Source organism: Mus musculus, chromosome 2 (assembly GCF_000001635.26).
Source record: "Mus musculus strain C57BL/6J chromosome 2, GRCm38.p6 C57BL/6J".
Taxonomy (NCBI): domain Eukaryota; kingdom Metazoa; phylum Chordata; class Mammalia; order Rodentia; family Muridae; genus Mus; species Mus musculus.
Genome location: NC_000068.7, coordinates 70,088,568 through 70,108,971, shown reverse-complemented (window position 1 = coordinate 70,108,971; position 20,404 = coordinate 70,088,568). Strand labels below are relative to the sequence as shown.

Here is a 20,404-nt window from a genome sequence, read left to right as displayed (position 1 = left end):
GTTTGCCAAGTCAGGCCCCTGGAAGAAAGCTGCCTCTCCCAGAGGGTCACCATTTCCTAAGGGGGTGAAGGCACCCTATGAGCTGGCTGTGACTTAGTCCTGATTCTCTGAGATTAAGTCTTATCAGTCAGTATCCCTCACCAATGAGTATTTTAGAGTTCTATAAGGATAAAGACTTCTAGCCTGAACACTGTAGAGAGCATGCCATGCCCATAAAGAGGCACAACATCCAGACACTGAACAAGTGCAAAGAACTAGATATTTCCTGCTTACCTCAGGAGCCATCCAGAATGGGGTCCCAACTGATGTGTTTCTCCGCAGCCGTGTGCTTGTAAGTTGAGCAGAGACACCTACGGGAAAAGGGTATCAGGATTTACCAGTGAGCACGAGATGCTAGATCGAGGTTGGCAATGTTTTCTGTAAAAGTCCCAATAGTGGCTATTTTAGGTGTCATGGTTCCTGTCACAATTACTAACTGCTACCATAGTGCTAAAGCAGCTACAGAAAATGCATCAATGAGTGAGTGTGCCCATATCTAAATAAAACTTCATTTATGGATGCTGAAATCTGAATCAAGTATAATTTTCACATATCATAATATAGTCTTTTGAGGCTTTAGCAGTCATTAAAAAATATAAAAATTAGACAAAGCATGGTGGCACACGTCTGCAATCTCAGCATGTGGGATCCCGCTAAAGCAGGAGAATCGAAGATTTAAAGTCCAGCCTGGGCTACATAGTGAGTTTGAGACCAGTCTGAGCTATAACAAGATCTGGACTACAATGACTATATATGTACATATATATAATTCTTAGGTCATGGACTACATAAAAATAGAAGGTGGGTCATATCTTTCCCATGAACAATACTTTTCTAACCTCTGAATGGAGTTTTGATCATTCTATCAAAATCATTAGAATTTCTGTTTCCTGATGAATATTCTTGTCCGTGTGAATGGAAATTTGGAATATAAAGAAAAACATCAACAACTATGATCAGCCCAAAATATCTCCCTATTATGTTTCTCAATTATTTCAGATGATTTCTTTAATAAGTGTTTCATTTTATGGAGGAGGAAGATTGGCAAGAATTATCTCTAATAGAGCATCAGTGTAGTCACAAAAAGATTTCCATCCCTTATCGAGCCTACAAGACTAGCAACTTGGCAAGAAAGCATTGCTTCTGAAATGGAAAAAGAAATTGACAGCGCTATTATCTAAAGCTCACTGTTGAGGACCTGAATTTCAATATTAGTCCAATGTCCTCCAATGACCTCTCTTCTTTGTACCATCAAATAAAGTAGAGGTAAATGTAGGCTGGATGGAAGGTTCAGAGGCTCTCTCGCCTTCCAGCTCAGCAATGCCCTTTCACTGACGATGTATCTGCCCTGTCTTTGAGCTGCAATTTCTCAGTCTTCAGGCTCAGGACAATGGCAACCGTCATGCCTAACGTATAGGTTCTTCTGAGACCAAATCCGAGGATAATCATGTCATGTACTTTATAAATGTAATGTATTTTTATTTTTTTGTACTAAGCGATAGTCTAGCACAGTCCTATTGAAAATGAGGAACTTCAGCACTACTGCAACTGAAGACAAGAACTCAGGGCTTAATACCATATGCTGCTTAGCAATGGACACACCCTAGAGACCATAGGGCCTGCATGACTTGCAGAGAACCACAGGCTGGTTCCTGGGTTAGCCATTTGCATTCTTTTTCATAGAGATCCAGAAAGGGCTGCTTCCCCCCATACACACACACACACACACACACACACACACACACACACTTGATATATGAACCTCAGCCTTCCAAACAGCTCCATGTCACAGTGCCACAGATAATCGCCATTTCACCAAGTCCCCCATAACAATACAGTAATCAAACAGTCACCCTTTCTGCTTTTAGTTTCTGGAATCTTCTCTTACAGAAACTGGATGCACAGGAACTTTCCACTGGGAAGATTAAGGACGCTTTCTCTCTCGAAGCTTGCTAAGCTGACACCTGAATAAGTCAGCTTGAAGCCCTATCCTCGCTCACCCTTCCAGGCTATATGGTCAATACCCTCAAGGCCATGCGGAAAGTACATTGCTACAGTTCTGTCACTCCTCCTATTGACAGAGGAGCACAGCCTTGGACAACTGGCTCCCTCTACCCTTTTTCTTGACTAGCCTCTTAAAACACAGACCAACACACCTAAAGCAACCTCATTTTAAAAACTGATTTGTAGTCTATGTGCAGCAGTGTTTTGTCTATCTGTGCACCATATGCATGCAGGAGACCAAGTAGGCCAGAAGAAAGTATCCTGTTCTCAGGATCTGGGGGTACAGACAGCTATGAGCCTCCAAACAGGTTCTGGGAGCAACAGAAACTGAGCCATCTGTCCACTCCCACTTTCATTCATTCTTCAATAACTTCTTTTTCTCAAATCGTTTGCTGATACATTCATATACCAAATTCATATTTCTTATAAATAAAAAAAATGAATATTAAAATTTCCTCTGGTGATGTTAGGAACAGTTAGGAGTACTCTAAATGGTTTCTCATTATTTGTAACAATAACCCAGAGGTACTAACTAATCTTAAACTTATTTAGAGGAGTAAATCACTCTGTATGCCAAAAAAGAGAGCTCAATGGCTTGTGGGTTTAGGACTGTCAAAGCAGAGGTTGGGAGAAGAGGCCACATTCTCCCGCCTCAGGTAGAACTGTCTGCATTTCCTATTAATGTTTTCGGGTCAACCAGCCTCACGTGTTGAAGCAATAGTCAAGAATTTCACATCCCCCAGGCCCAAAAGACCAGTTTACCTTCTGTGCACTGCAAATAAGTATGCCCAAGGCTAGAGAAAGTCATTTAAAAGACCAAACTGCTTTCTCTTTTCATATGCAAAAGAGAGATGAAAAATGTAAATTATAGACAATTGCCCTGAGGTGGGAGAGTCTCACAGAAAGCAAAAAACAAACAGAACCAGAATTCCATTTTCTGTCGATTTTTCCTTTCGCAATACTTTTATTTTCTATTTTTAATAAAATTGCTTTGAAAGCTGAAAATAATTAGCAAAGGGCATCTGGAAAGCCCCCTCCCTACTCTTGGGCCCGTTTGCCTGGAAAGTCCCTGAGCTTGTGGCACAGCAGAGAGCCCCGGTCTTCAGAGATTGCAATAAATTGTCCCCTTTGGCTAAAACTGCACACATCAAGAAAACAAATGACAGACTCATTACCAAAGTCAACGAGCTTAACTCCTCCTTCTGTCGTCAGAAGAATGTTATTCCCCTTCACATCTCGGTGGATGATTCGGTGGCAGTGCAAATGCTGAAGGCCCTGTCCGGTGTCCCAGCACCATGGCGGGACAGAGAGAGAAAGAAAGAAAGCAGAGCTGTCAGCAAATGGACCCAGCAGCCCTGATCAAAGCACACATTAGGTTATTCCATCCCGAAGTTTACTCTCCATAGTTCACGTGCTAAGCCAGGCAGTGCACAATAGACATTCTTACCAAGAGGGCTCCATACAGAATGTAGGAAATCACAGCTTCGTCCAGCCTCTTGCCGCACCTCAGAAGGCCCTTGACAAGCTCAGTGACAGAGCCCCCATTACACAGCTGGAGAGGTAGTGCAGGACAGAGAGGGAGCCAGAAAACCCAAACAAAAAGAAAAGACAAATGCATTTAGAAGAAGAAAAAAAAAAATCTATTGATTACTGACAATGGGCTAAATTTTCAGATTACAAAAACTCCAGACTGAAATAGTTTGCAAATTTCTATTAGCCAACCAAATCAGGTTCTTTGTATATGTCTGTTCTTTGTTCAAAGTAATGATTTATGAGTAGTGATTTATGCTGATACCAGAAGCTGACTTTTTAATTGTCAAGTCAAATATAAAAGCACAAGTTATTACTTAGAAATATGAAAGAGAAAAAGAAGAATGTATCTGTAACCATGGTAACTTACTCGATACCTTTCACTTTATGTGACTATTGTCTTTAAAAACAACAACATATATTTTGAGGATGAAAAAGACTGAAGAGGCAAAATGAATGCCCTTGATACATATGCCCAGGGGATTCAGGGATAAACGGCACTGATTGTAGATGTCAATGTTTGCTTGCTACAAGCCTCCTTAAATCAAGGCATCTCCTTGGGTACTTTCTCTAGCTCCTCCATTGGGGGCCCTGTGTTCCATCCCATAGATGACTGTGAGCATCCACTTCTGTATTTGCCAGGCACTGGCATAGCCTCACAAGAGACGGCTAGGGGTCTGCAACCCTATAGGTGGAACAACAATATGAACTAATCAGTATCCCCAGAACTCGTGTCTCTAGCTGCATATGTAGCAGAAGATGGCCTAGTCGACCATCATAGGAATGAGAGGCCCCTTGGTCTTGCAAACTTTACATGCCCCAGTACAGGGAAATGCCAGGCCCAAGAAGTGGGAGTGGGTGGGTAGGAGAGCAGGGTGGGGGGGGGGGTATAGGGGACTTTGGGGATAGCATTTGAAATGTAAATGAAGAAAATATCTAATAAAAAAAGTTAAAAAAAGAAAAAAAGAAAAAAAATCAAGGCATCTATGGGCAGTGTGATATAAACCCATGCATTTTTCTGGAGAACAAACTGGGAGCTAGCTTCAGTTGCCAATAGCTATCCTTGAGCTTATGTAAAAGCCTTTCTTTAGAGACTCTTTAGGGCTCCCTGTGGTGCTTTGTGTGAAATAAGAGTCAACTAGTGAGTTGGGGGGGGGGTTGCTCCCCTGCTTGAGTGGACTGGCCTTCTTACATAATCTGAGGAAGGACAGATCAGCAGCTAGCTATCCTAAAAGAGACAGCAGCATAGTAAGAGCTACTCAACTCTAGTTACGAACAACTGCAGCGTCTAGTGAAGGATGAGCCTATGGGTGCCTTCCCTGCTGTGTGATTGGCAGATCCTTGTACAGTACAATCAGCTTGGAGTGAAATGCTGGTGCTTTTAGCATCTAAGTTGCTCGTAAGTATGTGACTAAAACTTCAATAGGAAATCATGGCATCCTTAAAATTAGCACAAAATTACTATGAGGAAATGTTTTGTAGGGACCCGTAGTGAAATGTTTAAAGACTATGATGACCCTTTGGGTTTGGTACTATATTAAGTGACCTTGAGGTCAGCAGTCTGCTAATATCAAGTAGAACTGGCCACTCAATCCCATTGGCTCTCATGTCCCAAATGCTGTATTCCAATAGTCTATCTTCCTATAGTTTAGATGTGGAATGTTCCCCAAAGTTTATCCATTAAAAAATTGGCCTCCAGGGTGGCACTGTTAGGAGATGCTATGGGTCTTTTGGAAGAAGGGCCTTGGAGGTCTTAGGTCTTTGGGGCGCACTCCCCACCAAATGAGTGGTACAGACCACTAGATGAGCCATTCTACACAAGTTCCGTTGGCATCAGCACTCCTACCAGAGGCTCCAAACCACAAGTCTTGCTAGCCATGGATTGGAACCTCTGAAACTCTAAGCTAGCATTTTCTCTTAAAACTTAATGATGTCAGGTATTTGTCACAGTGATGAACATCAAACGGCTCCAAACTCTTGGATTCTAGTTGTACCTTACAAGACCCTGAAAGGAAAAATAACATTCAGTGTTCATCTTTTTGCTCCCAGTGGCTGCAATTAGACTGTTTATCACCCAATAATCCTAGGATGACACAGTCCCCAGCCTCAAAGGGCTCTTTGCCCAGAAATGAGCACCTAAGTAACTTCATTTGCACTGTGGAGGGAGGATGTGTCCAGAGAGTAGGGCAAACTCTGTTGAGGGAGGACGAAAGGACTGAGACATTTTTCCATTGGAGATAACATTTCAGATGAAAAAGACAAAAGGCTGAAAGACAAAAGGGTTTGGAGTAGGAAGTGGAGGAGCATCCAGAGCAAAGGAGTTGAGATATCCCAGCAAAGAAAGGGAACATGAAAGAATTCTAATCACTCTGCTGCTCTTGGGTAAAGGGAGTTGGGAAGGGGGACAGAGAACGGGCATTATAGTTCTATACTGTGTCTACTTCAAAACTATGACATCATGACGTAGGACCACGAGTGGTTCTAGAGAAGCTTTAGGCAGGAGGTCTTCAGGTTTACATTCTGAAAAGATAATTTTGGCAGCAGATTGGCAGAGGAACCGAGGACAGCAGCATCAGACACAGGCTATCATCCATCAGAAAATTTGAAAACACCTCAGGGAGAGGGACTGAAGAGATAGTTCAGTTGGTGCCTTAGGCAAGGTCACCATTGCTGTGATTAAAACTCCATAACCAAAGCAACTTGGGGAGTAACTTGGGGAGTGACTTATGTTTCCATGTCACTCTTCATCACTGTAGGAAGTCGGGGCAGGAACTCTAACAGGGATCTGGAGGCGAAGCTGAAGCAGAGACCATGGAGGGATGCTGCTTACCGGCTTGCTCTTCATGGCCTGCTCAGCCTGCTTTCTTATAGAACCCAGGACCACCCAAACCAGGGTTGGCACCACCCATTACCAATGGGGCCCTCTCCTACCAGTAACTAATTAAGAAAATATACTATAGCCATGTCTACAGTCCAATCTTTTCTCAGCTAAGGCTCCCTCCTCTATGTTAACTCTAGCTTCTGTCAAGTCGGCATCAAATTAGTCAGTACAGTTTATAAAGTTCTTGTCATGCAAGCATGAGGGCCTAGGTTCAGGTTGGCATCACTCACATTAAAAGCCAAGTAGCAGTTAGTATCTGTGATCCCAGCATTGGGGAGATCAGAGGCAAGTGGATCCCTAGAGCTTTCTGGCCACACAATCTTCCTGAACTGGTAAGCTCTGGGTTTAGTGAGAGATTCTGTCTGAAAGAATAAGATAAAGAGCTACTGAGAAATGTATTAGGGCTGGTGAGATGGCTCAGTGGTTAAGAGCACCCGACTGCTCTTCCAAAGGTCCAGAGTTCAAATCCCAGCAACCACATGGTGGCTCACAACCATCTGTAACAAGATCTGTTGCCCTCTTCTGGAGTGTCTGAAGACAGCTACAGTGTACTTACATAAAATAAATAAATAAATCATAAAAAAAATGGTAAACATTAAAAAAAAAAAAAAAGCCGGGCATGGTGGCGCACGCCTTTAATCCCAGCACTCGGTAGGCAGAGGCAGGTAGATTTCTGAGTTCGAGGCCAGCCTGGTCTACAAAGTGAGTTCCAGGACAGCCAGGGCTATACAGAAAAACCCTGTCTCGAAAAAACCAAAAAAAAAAGATATATATATAGAGAGAAATGTATTGACCTCTAACTTCCAAACACAAGTGCGCACAAATGCACACATGCACACACATGAACTGGGGTTCACAGATATACCACATACACAAACAGCAGCAGCAACCAAGGGAGTCCGGGACCAAAGTCAAGACATGAAATACCTAGGAAATAGAATCAAAATAGGTTTCTCAGCGCCTCTGTGTGGATGGTGAAGACAGTCGATGGATAGAAGATGAAAGTACCTGGTAAGTTCTCTGCATCTCTGGATGCAAAGCCCAAGAGCAGGTCCATCAGGGTTACTCCCCAGCTGGGCTCCCATCTCAAGGGCACATATGCTTTCTCCTGTTGGAGGGGAATGCTGAAATACTACCAAGAGGACATTTAAATGCTGGGTGTTGACCCAAACTAATGTGATGCTAGAAATTTCCCCCTGAAGACTCTTGGGAGTTTCTTCCCTTCCCGACCAACTGTTTGACAAGGACATCTTCAGCATGTTTCATTAAAGAAGCAAATTTGGAAGCTTTCTTCATCACTTCAGAACTTAGGAAGGGATTAAAGGTAGCTATTTGTCAGTGGGATCAAAACTCAGCTGTGAATTTAGAAAAACAAAACAAAACCCAAAGAGGTCTTACTCAGCTGGTGCCTTTTGTTCAGTAAATGTCAGAGTTAAGAGCTGTCTGACTTTCCAGAATTCACAGAAATGTAATTAAACTGTTCAGGATACCTCAAAGGGAAGCTGTCCTGTGTTGTTGATAAGCCTACTAGCAAGGTTTTAAAAGGGCAGCCTGTGGGGTACAGAAAAAGACTGTGGTAACTTAGATATGAAAGGTATATACTTACAAGAGTCAATGTGCAGTGAAATGGGCTGAGCCTTTTAAAAATAAAACAAAAAAAATAATATTCAACTGTGTCAAATAACCCTTAGAGTTGTCAAAGGCACCTGAGTCTCCTGCCCAAGCCCTGAGGGTTAGCACGAAAGCCTGCCCTTCCCACACGTTCTGCCAGCCATCAGTTTCAAATACTGAGGTGTCTCTCCAGCCCACGGTTCCTCCCTATCCCTTCAGGAAACAAAGCAGCCGGATGCACCTAGAATTTAATGAGCATTTTGCTGCAAACTAAGAAAAACAGAAAAATGTCATTTGCCTTCCCTGTCTCATTTTCAAAACCTCACTGAATATTGACTCAATCACAGCGTGTGCGTTTGTCAGGACAGTCATAACTTCAAGCAATAAAATGTTCCTCGCTCAGTAAGCCATCCACTTTCCTCTGAGTTCTTACAAAATGGTCCAGGCAACACGGTCGCCAGACCTCTGTTCTAAGCCTCAGCTCCAACTGTCAAGTCTCTCCTATACCACGGTGTTGATTTGACTCCGTGAGATAGCAGAATTAAGGGGAATTTCTCTGCAGTGCCTTGTGATCAGTCTTCCAAGGCTGTAAGGTTCTTCAAGAGCATAAAGATGTCATAGCATCGTGTCTGCCTCTTGGTAGCCCAAAACAGCTCAGTTTTCCACGTAAGTTGAGACAGATAATCTTGATTTTACTGAACACCAAGTTGTGTTTCTGACTTAGAACTACACAAATGAAAGCCATGCCCCTTGGGACCCAGGAGCATTTCCAGAAGGGAGATAGATGCTCAGTGGCTGAGACGTGTTTGGACTGGAGGCTCCCAGCTCCATTGTCAGTGTGGTGACTGGTGGGAAGGATTACTCCAGCCAGCCGTTTCTTAATTCTCTTGTGCTGAACACAGCTAGCATGAGCCTATAGATGCTGCTCTGCCTTTCAAAAGCTCTTCCCTTGTCCTGTCAGACATTTGCTGTCTTCCTTCATTGCATTCTAGACTCTCCAGCGCTGTTACAGCATTTAGCACTTAGGACATACGCCATCCCACCAACCCCCCGCCCCCCACTAGAACCTCAATTGTATAAACTCAACTCATGCCGCAGTGTCAGTGTGTAAAAGTGGCTTGCTACTTAACACTTCCGGTGGTGTTTGGGACTAGACTGGACTTCTAGGGCCTGAATAAAAGCAAGAGCTAACTAGAATGTAGGCACTCTCAGCCTTCACTCTCGCTCCCCCTCCCTTCCTTTCTTCTTCCTCTCTTGCTTTGGCTCTGAACTTGTACTTTGATCTCTAGACAGGGCAGAGGAAGAGATCATTTTTAAAGCCAATTATTTAACTTAATTTAAAAGCAAAGGTTTTTTTTTTTTTACTTTGATTTTTTTTTCTTTGCAGCCTTTTTCATGGTACTCTAAATGGTTTTTCAAAAGTTGAGCATTTGGTTCATGCTGAAATGATTAGTCTCTACCTATCAAGGTTTTTGTCCTAAAAGGAGAAAAAGAAAGTGTGCCTTAGTGGCATTAGATGCCATTTCCAAGTGCTGTGCTGCTCTCAAAGATCTAATTCCTTATCATGTCTTATTTGGGTAAGAGACAATGGGACTTACAGATTTTTTTTTAATTTAATACTGACTTAAAACAAATGCACCCTGCCCCACACATCATGGAGTATTCTCGCTCCATGCCTTCCTGATGTATAGGTGTCTACCATGAAGGGAGTTTTGTTTGCTTTTGACTAACAAATTGGTAATGAATTTCAGAGCTGACATTTTTATTTGCTTTTGTTTTCAGAGCTGTGGTGATTTGAGGAGCTTATTAATAACCTTTTTCTATCCTCTAAAATTGCTCCATGAAATAGCTCCTCTCTGGTCCTTTCATCACATCCAGCAGGCCAAGAGCGGAGGCAACATAAATGATCTCAACGCAAAGGGCAGGGAGAACAACACTACATACACCATAATTATAGTGACTGGGAGTCTCAAAAGGCAGACCTTTAAAAGCCACAGATGGAGAGAACTGTGGGGGTACACCATGGCCTGCTGTCATCTGTCCTGTGAGTAGGCTGGGGTGGTGCCATCCTGCTTAGTGTCCCCAAAGATCGTGTGCTAACAGGCTGACCACCAGCACATGGTGCTATTGGGAGGCAGTGACCCTTTTAGTGTGTAAGGCCCGGTGGGAGGAAGTCAAGTCATCAGTGGGGGGGGGGGGGGTTGGATGCTGGTCTCTTTTTTTGCTCCCCATTTTGCTTCCAAGCCACCATGAGGTGGACCACTTCCTCTTTGGTCTGTGCCCATAATGATGTACACTACCTCTTCACTTGCACCCCGAAGCCAACTGATCAGAGGATTGAAAACCACGAGCCAAAGAGGCATTTCCTTTTTAAAATTGGTTTACCTCGAGCATTTTGTTATAGTAACAGAAAGCTGACTGGCACACATAGTCCAAGTGTGCCATGGTCACGGGAGCATGCTGCTCTCCTCCCTGGCCCTCTGACCATCCGTGGAATGCCAAGAGACTGAAGCTAAAGAGAGCTGAGCACTTCTACCACTGTTAGAAGTCTATCCTTGTGTTTCTGGGAGACTTGTGGAGGCACTGGTCACATCCAGCTACCCAGCAGCTTGCTATAAACAACCCATGCTGGGACATAGAAGGTGGCATTCCATGCTACCAGCTTTGGCAAAACCACCATCAAAATGGTAAATGTCAGCATGTTACATACTGAAGGATAAGTCACCCAGTGTCTCTGAGTGGCCTTGTTACCTGTCCCCTGGCCAATGGGAAATAGCAAGGGGGTACTTGGCTAAAAAGCATCAGCACGAGGCTCCAGTAACAGCCTGACTCCTTGTTATTCACAGCTCCCCTGGCTGTCTGGAGCGCACCTGAGGTGCTGAATCTGACTGTCTGGAGCATCTACCATCCCACCTCATTGGGAAGATCACTGGCTCATAAGCACCTTTGACATAAGCAGCCTCCTGCTCGCCAGGCAGCACACAGAGCACACCTTTGGCAAGCCTCAGAGAGTTCCTGAAAGGGTTAAATCCCCTTTGTCTGAACACGGAGATGTTTGGGGTGGGATGAGAGGTACAGAGAAGGGGATGAATAAAAGGGGCGTTCGTTGGTCACTGTACTTCCATGATGATGCTACAAGGAGGGACAGAGCTGTTACAGGGCTAAAGATGACTACAACCAGAGCCTCCAGACGCCATGCCATTCCTGAACAAGGTATCAGTGTTAAGCAGCTTCGCAGCAAGTAAAACCCTAACATCCTCATGGGCAGAGGGAAGGGGGAGGTAGGGGGTTAATGAACCCCAAAGATGCCGGGAGAATACATGGATGATTTCACTTGACAATTAATATTTCAAAGACGATTCATAAAAATCAAAATTCCCTGCACTGAGAGATTGTGAGGAAGACAGCTAATATGACAGAAATATCGAGACTATCTTCCTCCCACGGTTGCCATGGCAGCCGATACATACTGTCTCATTCTCAGACTTTCCCAGATACAAGAAGACTGGCATAAGGTGTCTGCATGTGTCCTCATGTTCCTGTCATGCCCCTGCATCATTCTGATGACACAGGCAGGGAAGTGTGAACCGATTCAGAGGGTCTAGGTCCAAGACGAATTGGGGGGTGGGTGTCCTGTGAGAATGGAGCAAATGACCAGTCCGACTGTCCCTGTTATCCTCACTCTCAGTTCAGGGGACTCCGTCTTCTGCACCCAGATGACATTCATCCCCATTAATAAAGGAGGAAAAATGGGACAACTGTGTACACATTGTGTTCTCTTTACATCCCCTCTGCAAAACAGATGCTGCTGGGAGATTCTATGCCCCCTCTTCCCAGGTACCTAGGTACTAGGAATTGTCCCCTCCTCTATAGGAGACTGCCTTCCTGGAGGGCAGAGGTACAGATGAGAACAATGGTGGACAGGCTCCTGGATAGCCATTTCTGTAGAGAGTTGGCTGAGGCCGTGATCAGTGCTCTGTAATGTCTCCTTACCCCGATGTCTTCCTCTCTTCTCTCTCAGCTGGTCTTTCTACACATAACTCTCAGACTCAGTTTTCAGGAGACCATGAGCATGAACAGGCAAATACAAATGGCTCAGGCCAACAGCATTGCAGGCAGAGTTCAGAAAGGGACTGTACCGAGTTGGAACGTGAGCTCTGTGACATGTTTCCAGTTTACAGAACACAGTAACATTTTCCAATCAGATTCCTAGATAGACTCTGCGGTAGGAGAAAAGAGGATTACGTTCTTTTCCAAAGCTTAGAAACAAGAAACCCGGTTCACACCTTGCTGTAAGCACTGCAGGGTTTCCTGTCTCTTCTGTTATCTGGCATTAAGGAGGAACGGACTTCTCCAACCTGCACCTGCAAACGCGCTTCCAATCCACAGCTACCCCACCGGAGCCTCTTACCTCCAGAACCAGCCATAGCTGTCCTCCCACACAGCGATCGGCTTTGTAAAACATCCCATAAAACTTTACAACGTTGGGATGGCTGGGGAGAAACTGCAGAATGTTGTATTCAGCCTCAATCTCCTCATCCATATCCTAAACAGAGTTTAGAAAAGTTTATGTTTGATTAAGACTAGTGTGTGAGGAAAGGCACAGACAACAGGGTACTCAAGCCACCAATTAATAAAGCATATTATCAGTTTGAAGTTGGTTTTTTTTGAAACATGATCTGACTTTACATCCCATGATGACCCCCAACTCCCCCAAAATTCCCCAAAGCCTGCAACTCCCAAGAGTTTGAATTACAAGTGTGCACCACTACACTGGACTCTACTACATATTAAAGCCATCATTGTCACTTTGTATTCAAAGTACCCAAGAGCAGCTCTTCTGATCCTGATGTCAACCTTTGGCTATCATAAGCAATAACATTTCCTTACAATAATAATAAGTATCTTTTATTGAAAAATGTCTGAGTTTTCAAAGCTTGAAGGAGCCCATGCAAGCAAGATACAGCTTAACTTGGCAGCCCAGCGCAGAGCTTGGTACTCTCAACGCTTTGAAATAAAATGTCACCTCGGATGATTGAATATCATGAGGCTGGTTCATTTTGTAACTTACAGAGAGAACACGGAATGGAATATAGCGTTCTTCCCAAGAGAATAATTTTTAAAAGCCCGAGGCACTAACACTAAAACAGCAAATAAAGCTGGCAAGAAACCAAAGTCCAAGGGGAGTTGGGGATCTTGTTTTTTGTTTAGTTTGATTTTGGCTTTTTTAAGACAGGGATCCTCTAATGTAGCCCTGGCTGGTTCTGAAACAAACCAGGCTGGCCTTGAACTCAGAGATCTGCCTGTCTCCACCGCCACCCGCACCTCTCACCTTCCCACCCATCCCCACACCTCCTTGTGCCAGGATTGAAGGTGTGCTCCACCATGCCTGGCAAGTCCAGGAAACTCCAAGTCAAGTCTTTTCTTCAGAGGTCCTGACGAACCAGGATTCATCTTGAGATTGCCTGCCAGCACTCATGAAATTTATCACTAAGATTGGGAAAAGAAATCACACGTCTAATGTATCCAAAACATTAGCTGGTCATTACAGCACTCTCTTACTCACACTGACGGGGTCCAGAACCTTCACGGCAGCCAGGCTCCCATCTCTCTTGTTGGCTACCTTGTAGACCTTGCCATAAGTGCCTTTGCCAATCGTCTCTATAATCTCCCAGGTCTCCATGGGATCGGGGAGTGATTCCAGGCCAAGCATCATGGGGTTATAGTGAAATAATCCATACAGGTGCTTCCTGTCAAGAAATCGTATCATGAGCGGTGGGTCGCTGGATTAAAGGTCATGAGCTTCTGAAACAGAGAGATTCCTTTCTTAATCAGCAGCCTTGTGACTTCTTCTTTGTCTCCTCCTGTGTTTTCAGTGAAGGAAACGAATTCAAAGCATCCACAAGAAATGGTAATAGAAGATAGAGTGGGGAGATAGCAGGATTCTGACACCTCCTAAAAACACAAATGTCAAGGATCATGTCAGCTGCGCTGTGAGAGGAAGGGGAGGTGTAGGAAGGGAGGGGCTGGCCATGTTTAAGCAGCTGTATTGCTAGGTGAAGAGAGGCGGCGGCTGCCAGAGAAAGTGGCTGGAAGACCCCCAAGTCTAAACGCTTATCCCCACTCACAGTGACCTTGACCAGGGTTCCCAAATGATGCCTGGAAAGGAATCCTCACACTCTGTGTACAAGGTCAAAGGTGCACATTGCAGATGCTGCTCTGTGCACAGCACTCACAGATCAGTCTTAGAGCTCTTTAAAGAGGAGCCACGCCCCTGCCCCATCCACACAGCAATGTGCAGGTCACACCAAGGTGCTGACCGGAGCTGCAGGCTCACTGCCTTGGTTCAAGGACAAAGATTTGCAGAGTTTGATTTCAGTAAGGCAAAGTCCTTTTACTGCAAGGTCCTGATGCTGTGAGATAGCCCACTCTGGGTCAGGGGACCTCAGGCTAGGAGGACAGTCTTAACCTAGGCTTGCTTCTTAGACCCCACAAAAGGGTCCCAGGTTAACTGGCAAGAGACGTGGCACCAAACCCCCGCCTCAGACTTCAGCCTTGTGGTGAATATTCTAATTTGCACTTCTAACGCTTTTCTAGGTAGTTCTGCCAAAGCAAGGAAAGCTCGGTGGCTTGGCACAGTAACGAAGTGGTTTTCCTTTTGTCTAACTGAGAACATTTCAAAAACATTAAAGCTGAATACAGTGACACACTCCTGTACTCTAGCCCTCAGGAGGGCAGCCATGATGAGATCAATCCTGAGCTACACAGTGAGTTCCAGGTCAGCCCGAGAGAGGGAGGGAAAGAGAGAGAGAGAGAGAGAGAGAGAGAGAGAGAGAGAGAGAGAGAGAAGGAGGGAGGGAGGGAGGGAGGGAGGGAGGGAGGGAGGGAGGGAGGGAGGGAGGGAGAGAGAGAGAGAGAGAGCATATCACGTATGTATCTGTAATAGTTGATTTTGATTTTAATGGTTGTCTTAGTCAGAGTTTCTATTCCTGGACAAAACATTGTGACCAAGAAGCAAGTTGGGGAGGAAAGGGTTTATTCAGCTTATACTTCCACACTGCTGTTCATCACCAAGGATGTCAGGACTGGAACTCAAGCAGGTCAGGAAGCAGGAGCTGATACAGAGGCCATGGAGGGATGTTCCTTGCTGGCTTGCTTCCCCTGGCTTGCTCAGCTTGCTTTCTTATAGAACCCAAGACTACCAGCCCAGAGATGGCACCACCCACAAGGGGACCTCCCCACTTGATCGCTAGTTGAGAAAAATGCCTTACAGTTGGATCTCGTGGAGGCATTTCCTCAACTGGAGCTCCTTTCTCTGTGATAACTCCAGCTTGTGTCAAGTTGACACACAAAACCAGCCAGTATAATGGTCAATTTGATAGGGCTTGGCTATATGTCTCTGGGGGGCAGGTGCGATGGGGGTAGGGGTGGTGTGGGTAGGGCAAGAGTAAGATGGAGGTGTGTCCAAACCCTGAAAATCTCATCTTGAGACAGGCAGGAATAAGAATTGTTCCCTCCCTGTCCTGGGCTTGCATGCTCTGGAGCATGTAGCCAACCCCCCCCCCCCCACACACACACACACACACAAGCCTGGTGGTCAAATTATGGATTTAACTTCTTTTCTCCTAATAAGGACATATGCAGCAAGCACCTGGAATTTCTCTTCATGTAAATTGAAGCATTCCCCCTACTCACTCCCCAAGGTTTATAGAGCCCTTATTACCTAACCCCCCCCCCAAAAAAAAGGAGAGCTGTATCACTGAAAAACACGACTTGGAGAAGGCTTCTCCCCTCTCCTTCCTGTCCTCCTCAGAGAAGGCCTCTTCCCTGCCACCTGCCACCCACCCTCCCCCTGCACTCAAGACGACCAAGTTCCTGTGAACCCACCCAGCCAGGACAAATTTCACTCCTATTCAGGCCTGGTGCACAACGGTGCCCAAATACCCTGAAAGCAGAAGCTGAACCCCGGCTGCATCTGGGTGTATCTGAGGGTGTTCCCAGAAAGGTTTAGCTGAGCAGAAAAGATTCATTGTAACTGTGAGTGGCACCCTCCAATGGGCTGAGGCCCATTGAAACTGAAAGAAAAGGAGAGGAAGCCAGGTGCTAGCTATCTCTGCTGCTGAGGTCATTGGCTTCCCTGTCACTTAACATAGGGCTGAATTCCACCTCAGACCCTGAAACAAAACCAACCTTTCCCTCCTCAGGTATTTTGTTACAGCAAGAGGAACTAATGCAAAAACCATGAAAACTAACTAAATAAATAAATAAAATAAAAGAGTAATTATCTTATTGTTTATATTGTAAGAATCTTAAAAGAATCACAAATCTAAACTTTTTAATAAAAATCAATCAAAGCAACCTTACATTCTCAGAATGCATATCTACTCATCAGCGATTCTTTTTAAAAAATCATATCAGGAAGCTGAGGGCAAAAACGGGTATAAGAAATCAATCATCACTAGTCCAGCCTCAGTGAGAGTCACGTCAGCTAGTGCTGCCCTACGTGGTCCTCGGGGTCATGTCACTCTGAGGCTCACCCGTGTGACTGTGGTAACCAGTGGACTGCATTCCATGAGTTCTATAGCCAGGTGTTGTTTGTGTTGTTCCTCCTGTGTGGCCCTCTGCACAGCCACCAAGGTCTATTCCCTTATTTGGCCACTTCCTTATGTCTGACTAAAACTCCAAGGTCCAGCAATCAAAATTCATTGTTTGACTACAACTGGCTAACATGTCCAACTCATGCTAGCACAGACTTCCCCTTTGTCCCCTTAAAAACCGCTCCTGCAGAGCCACCGCTGCTGTCTTTGCCCCAGCCAGAGGCAGCCCCCTGTTTGTCCCTCCCAGGGAAATAAAAGCCTCTGCTGAGAATTTGGTGCCTGGGTGTGTTCTGTGCTGACTCCAAGGTTTCAGGAAGATCCCTAAATGTACTAACCTTGCTTTTTGGCTTCTGTAGTTCTGCTTCTTAGGAACTGAAGTGTGACAACCAGGATGTGGTTTTGTGCATAAAAGACAAAGAGCTGTAAGACTCGGGGCTGCAAGATTTGGGCAAGTTCCCTATGCAGCAATAAAGACTTTCTTTTTGGCTTTAACGTGGTGTTCTCTGGTGGGCTTATCTCAAAACAGGAGAGGACTACAGAGATTATCAGATCTAGGGGATGCTGAGGTAGAAGAAGGTCAGGCTGAAGAGGGCAGGGAACCAAGTGCTTGCTGTATCCTCTCTGGCAGCCTACAGGGTGATCAGCTACCCTTGTGTTGCTGGAACTGCCTCTGTCTTATTACCAGAAGTCCTGTAGTTTGGGAAATATCTCAGAGCAAGAGCTTTTCCTCACCAGCTTCTGGAACCTTCCAAGGACATGAACATTAGTAACCAGACATGAGTCATAATCAGAGCACTAACAGGAAACCACCTGTTGAACTCAGCACCTCACTGCCATGATAGCTGAACTGTGGCACCCTCTCTAATTAATATTTTGAAGTCTCAACTCTCAGTATATCAGGACATGACTGTATTGGGAGGCAGAGCCTTTACCCTGGTAATTAAGGGGAAATGAGATCAGATGGGGATGTGGTGAATGCATTATGACGTGTGTTTGCATAAGATTTAGTCTCAGACACTTGAGGACACAGCAAGGCATCCGTGCATACCCAGGAAAGAAACTGACCGTGTTCGCCTCTTGACCCAGCTTCCAGAACACCAGTACATGTTTAAACTGAGCTCCACCATTTGTGCCAGCCACTCAGTCTGTGGTCCTTGGTTTCAGCAGCCTTTGTGAATGAATGCATCCTATTTTACAGAAGAAATTGAAGCCCAGGTTGGTGACCCAGCTGTTCAAGGGCAATGCAGAAATGTCAATCCAAGTTTGCCTTGCTCCAGTTCTGTGGCCTTTGCTCCACAAACTGAATGGGATCAGACAGTTAACAATGGTCTGGTTTTTTTTCTGACCTACCATCCAAGTATTGAAAAGTTCTATGGGGAAAATAACTGAGTCTCCCAGTCCCAGGAGACTCAGTGCCCATACTCCTAAAAAACAGCAAAGTGGGCTCCCCAAAACAAGCACAACTCCTCGAAAGAGCGAATCATTCCCCGTGAATACTGATGAAGGAATCAGAGGGCTGATCACCCAGGATCTCCTGGCTTGTCCATCAGGTACTTCTGGGCATTCTCAGACAAGGTTAAATAAAGGAGTGGTAGGACAAGACATTTCTGACAGCCATGCCTGTCTTCACTCTTTAAAATCAATATGACTTTGTAAACACTTGGGCAATTGATTATAAACATCGACCAAGCAGCAGCTGTTCCTAAGCCTTGAGATGAAGATCTGGTCCAGGGAAGCAGCAGGAGCAACACTTCCGACAGCCCAGAGCCTGCTTGTGTGAGTGAGTCTCAGGGGCAATATGAGCTCTGCTAAACTGTGCTGGGGCGTGGTAGGATTGATGAAAAAAGTACAATCTACCCTCACGGATAACATAGAAAAGTCCAGGAATAGTTTCTAGTATCCGGGATGATGCTATGAAGCTCAGGACACCCTAAAGAGGCATCTAGACCTCCTACAGTTTTTCACATGAAATGAAAAGAGTGAACTCTCTAAGATGGACACCTCAGGCTATGCCAGCTCCATTCATTGGAAGTGCTATGTCTGTCTAGAACGAGGTGGGTGGTGGCTCTCAGCCATGTGGGAGGTTTGCAAGCCTCTCAGAAACCCCATGAGCTCTGATGGGTCTCTGCACTACTCCCAAGAGAAGAATTAATAAACTGTGTAATACTGCATCAGGCAACACCACCAATGGAGTTCTCGTCTATACCACACTTTGGGAGGAAAATTCTCACATGTCCCCCTCTCCCATATTCCTGTGTTTTCTCAACCCTTCCTCTACCAGGAATAGCCAAGTCAGTAGCAAGACAAAGGATCTCACCTCAGGAGGGCATTTCTGTTTAGAAAGTAAGAGCGATGCAGACAGGAACTCAGAATGAACATTCTCCAATCTGCCCATGAATCATCAGCCTAATGTCTGGGAAATACACTGTTTCTCATTACCTAAACCCCTGTCTAGACAGACAGATATTCATTTAGTAAGTGGCTTCACTAAGGCAGTACCATGGAAATTCAAAACAATGCCCTCCCCTGCTTCCTTTTTTTTTTTCTCTATATAAAATGAACTCCTGATAGGCAGAGCTGTATGTCCAGTATTTGAGACAACAGCTCTCCTCACACACACATATGCATATGTATACACACAGATTACAGCTTATTATTTTCTAAGACTTTCATTGTACATAGTACTGTGTTACATTAGGATGTTTTCATACAAATATGTACTATACTCTGAGCACACACCCTCTTCTCAGTTCCACTTCGTGCCCTTTGTCCCCCAGGAAGCTCTGCTGCCACTTTCATGTCACATGTACACACATCACTTTATTTATTACATGAAATCCAGTGTGACTGATTAGTTGTCAATTTGATACTCTGGATCAACTGAAGAATTGTCTCCATCAGATGAGCTTGTGGGCACATTTTCTTGATTGCTAATTGATGTAGGATGGCCCAGCCCACTTTGGGCAGTACAGTCTCTAGGCAGGTGGGCCCAGATCACAGGGTAGAGCCATTTTTAGTTTTTTAACTTTATATATATTTCCATAGTAACTGGGTTAATTTATATGCCTCCCAGTAATATGTAAGGGCTCCCTTTTGTCCACATTCTTGTCAGCCTTTATTGTTTTCCTTTAAAAAAAAATCTCTATTACAGAAACCAAGATATCGGACAATGGTATGACTGTTTCGATTTCAGACTTCTTCAAAGGGAAAAAGCCACCATAATTTTATCTTTTTTGTGTACCTTTCTAGACAAACTAGAGCTTGAATTTTTGTTTTCAAAAAGAGATATGCTAAAATTTAATTAATTAATTAATTAATTAATTTTAAAAATATTTAAGACAGGATTTCTTTGTGTAGCCCTGGCTATCTTGGAACTCAATCTGTAGACCAGGCTGGTCTCGTACTCACAGAGATCCACCTGCCTCTGCTTTCCAAACACTGGGATTACAAGATAACAGCATTCAGAGTTTCTAAACTCTCATCACTAAAGATGCCCTATATTTCATTAAATTGTCCAAGATATGCTTGATGGCACTCGGAAATCTGAGGCAGGCAAATCCCAAATTCAAGTATAACCTAGGCACAAACTAGGTTCAAAGCCAGTTTGTGAAAATAATTGAAAACATATCTTTAAAAATGTTTGATGGTCACTTGATATTTGACAAAGGAGCTAAAACCATCCAGTGGAAAAAAGACAGCATTTTTAACAAATGGTTCTGGTTCAACTGGCAGTCAGCATGCA

The 20,404-nt window shown here is 44.5% G+C and overlaps 1 protein-coding gene across 13 annotated transcripts in view; it reads right to left on the bottom strand.

Moving 5' to 3' along the window:
* Positions 1 to 20,404, bottom strand: part of Myo3b (myosin IIIB) — a 390,070-nt gene that overhangs the window by 320,224 nt on the left and 49,442 nt on the right. For 11 of the 13 annotated variants that reach the window (NM_177376.4, XM_017319039.1, XM_006499745.4 and 8 more), the window contains 5 exons: positions 13,632 to 13,815; positions 12,477 to 12,611; positions 3,491 to 3,595; positions 3,219 to 3,318; positions 274 to 350 (listed from right to left, as the gene is read on the bottom strand). In NM_177376.4, coding sequence (NP_796350.2) covers positions 274 to 350; positions 3,219 to 3,318; positions 3,491 to 3,595; positions 12,477 to 12,611; positions 13,632 to 13,815 — 601 coding nt within the window. Of the gene's footprint in view, positions 1 to 273; positions 351 to 3,218; positions 3,319 to 3,490; positions 3,596 to 12,476; positions 12,612 to 13,631; positions 13,816 to 16,997; positions 17,021 to 20,404 lie in introns of those variants that run through there. The other 2 variants (XM_017319037.2, XM_006499750.4) reach the window with 2 other exon arrangements.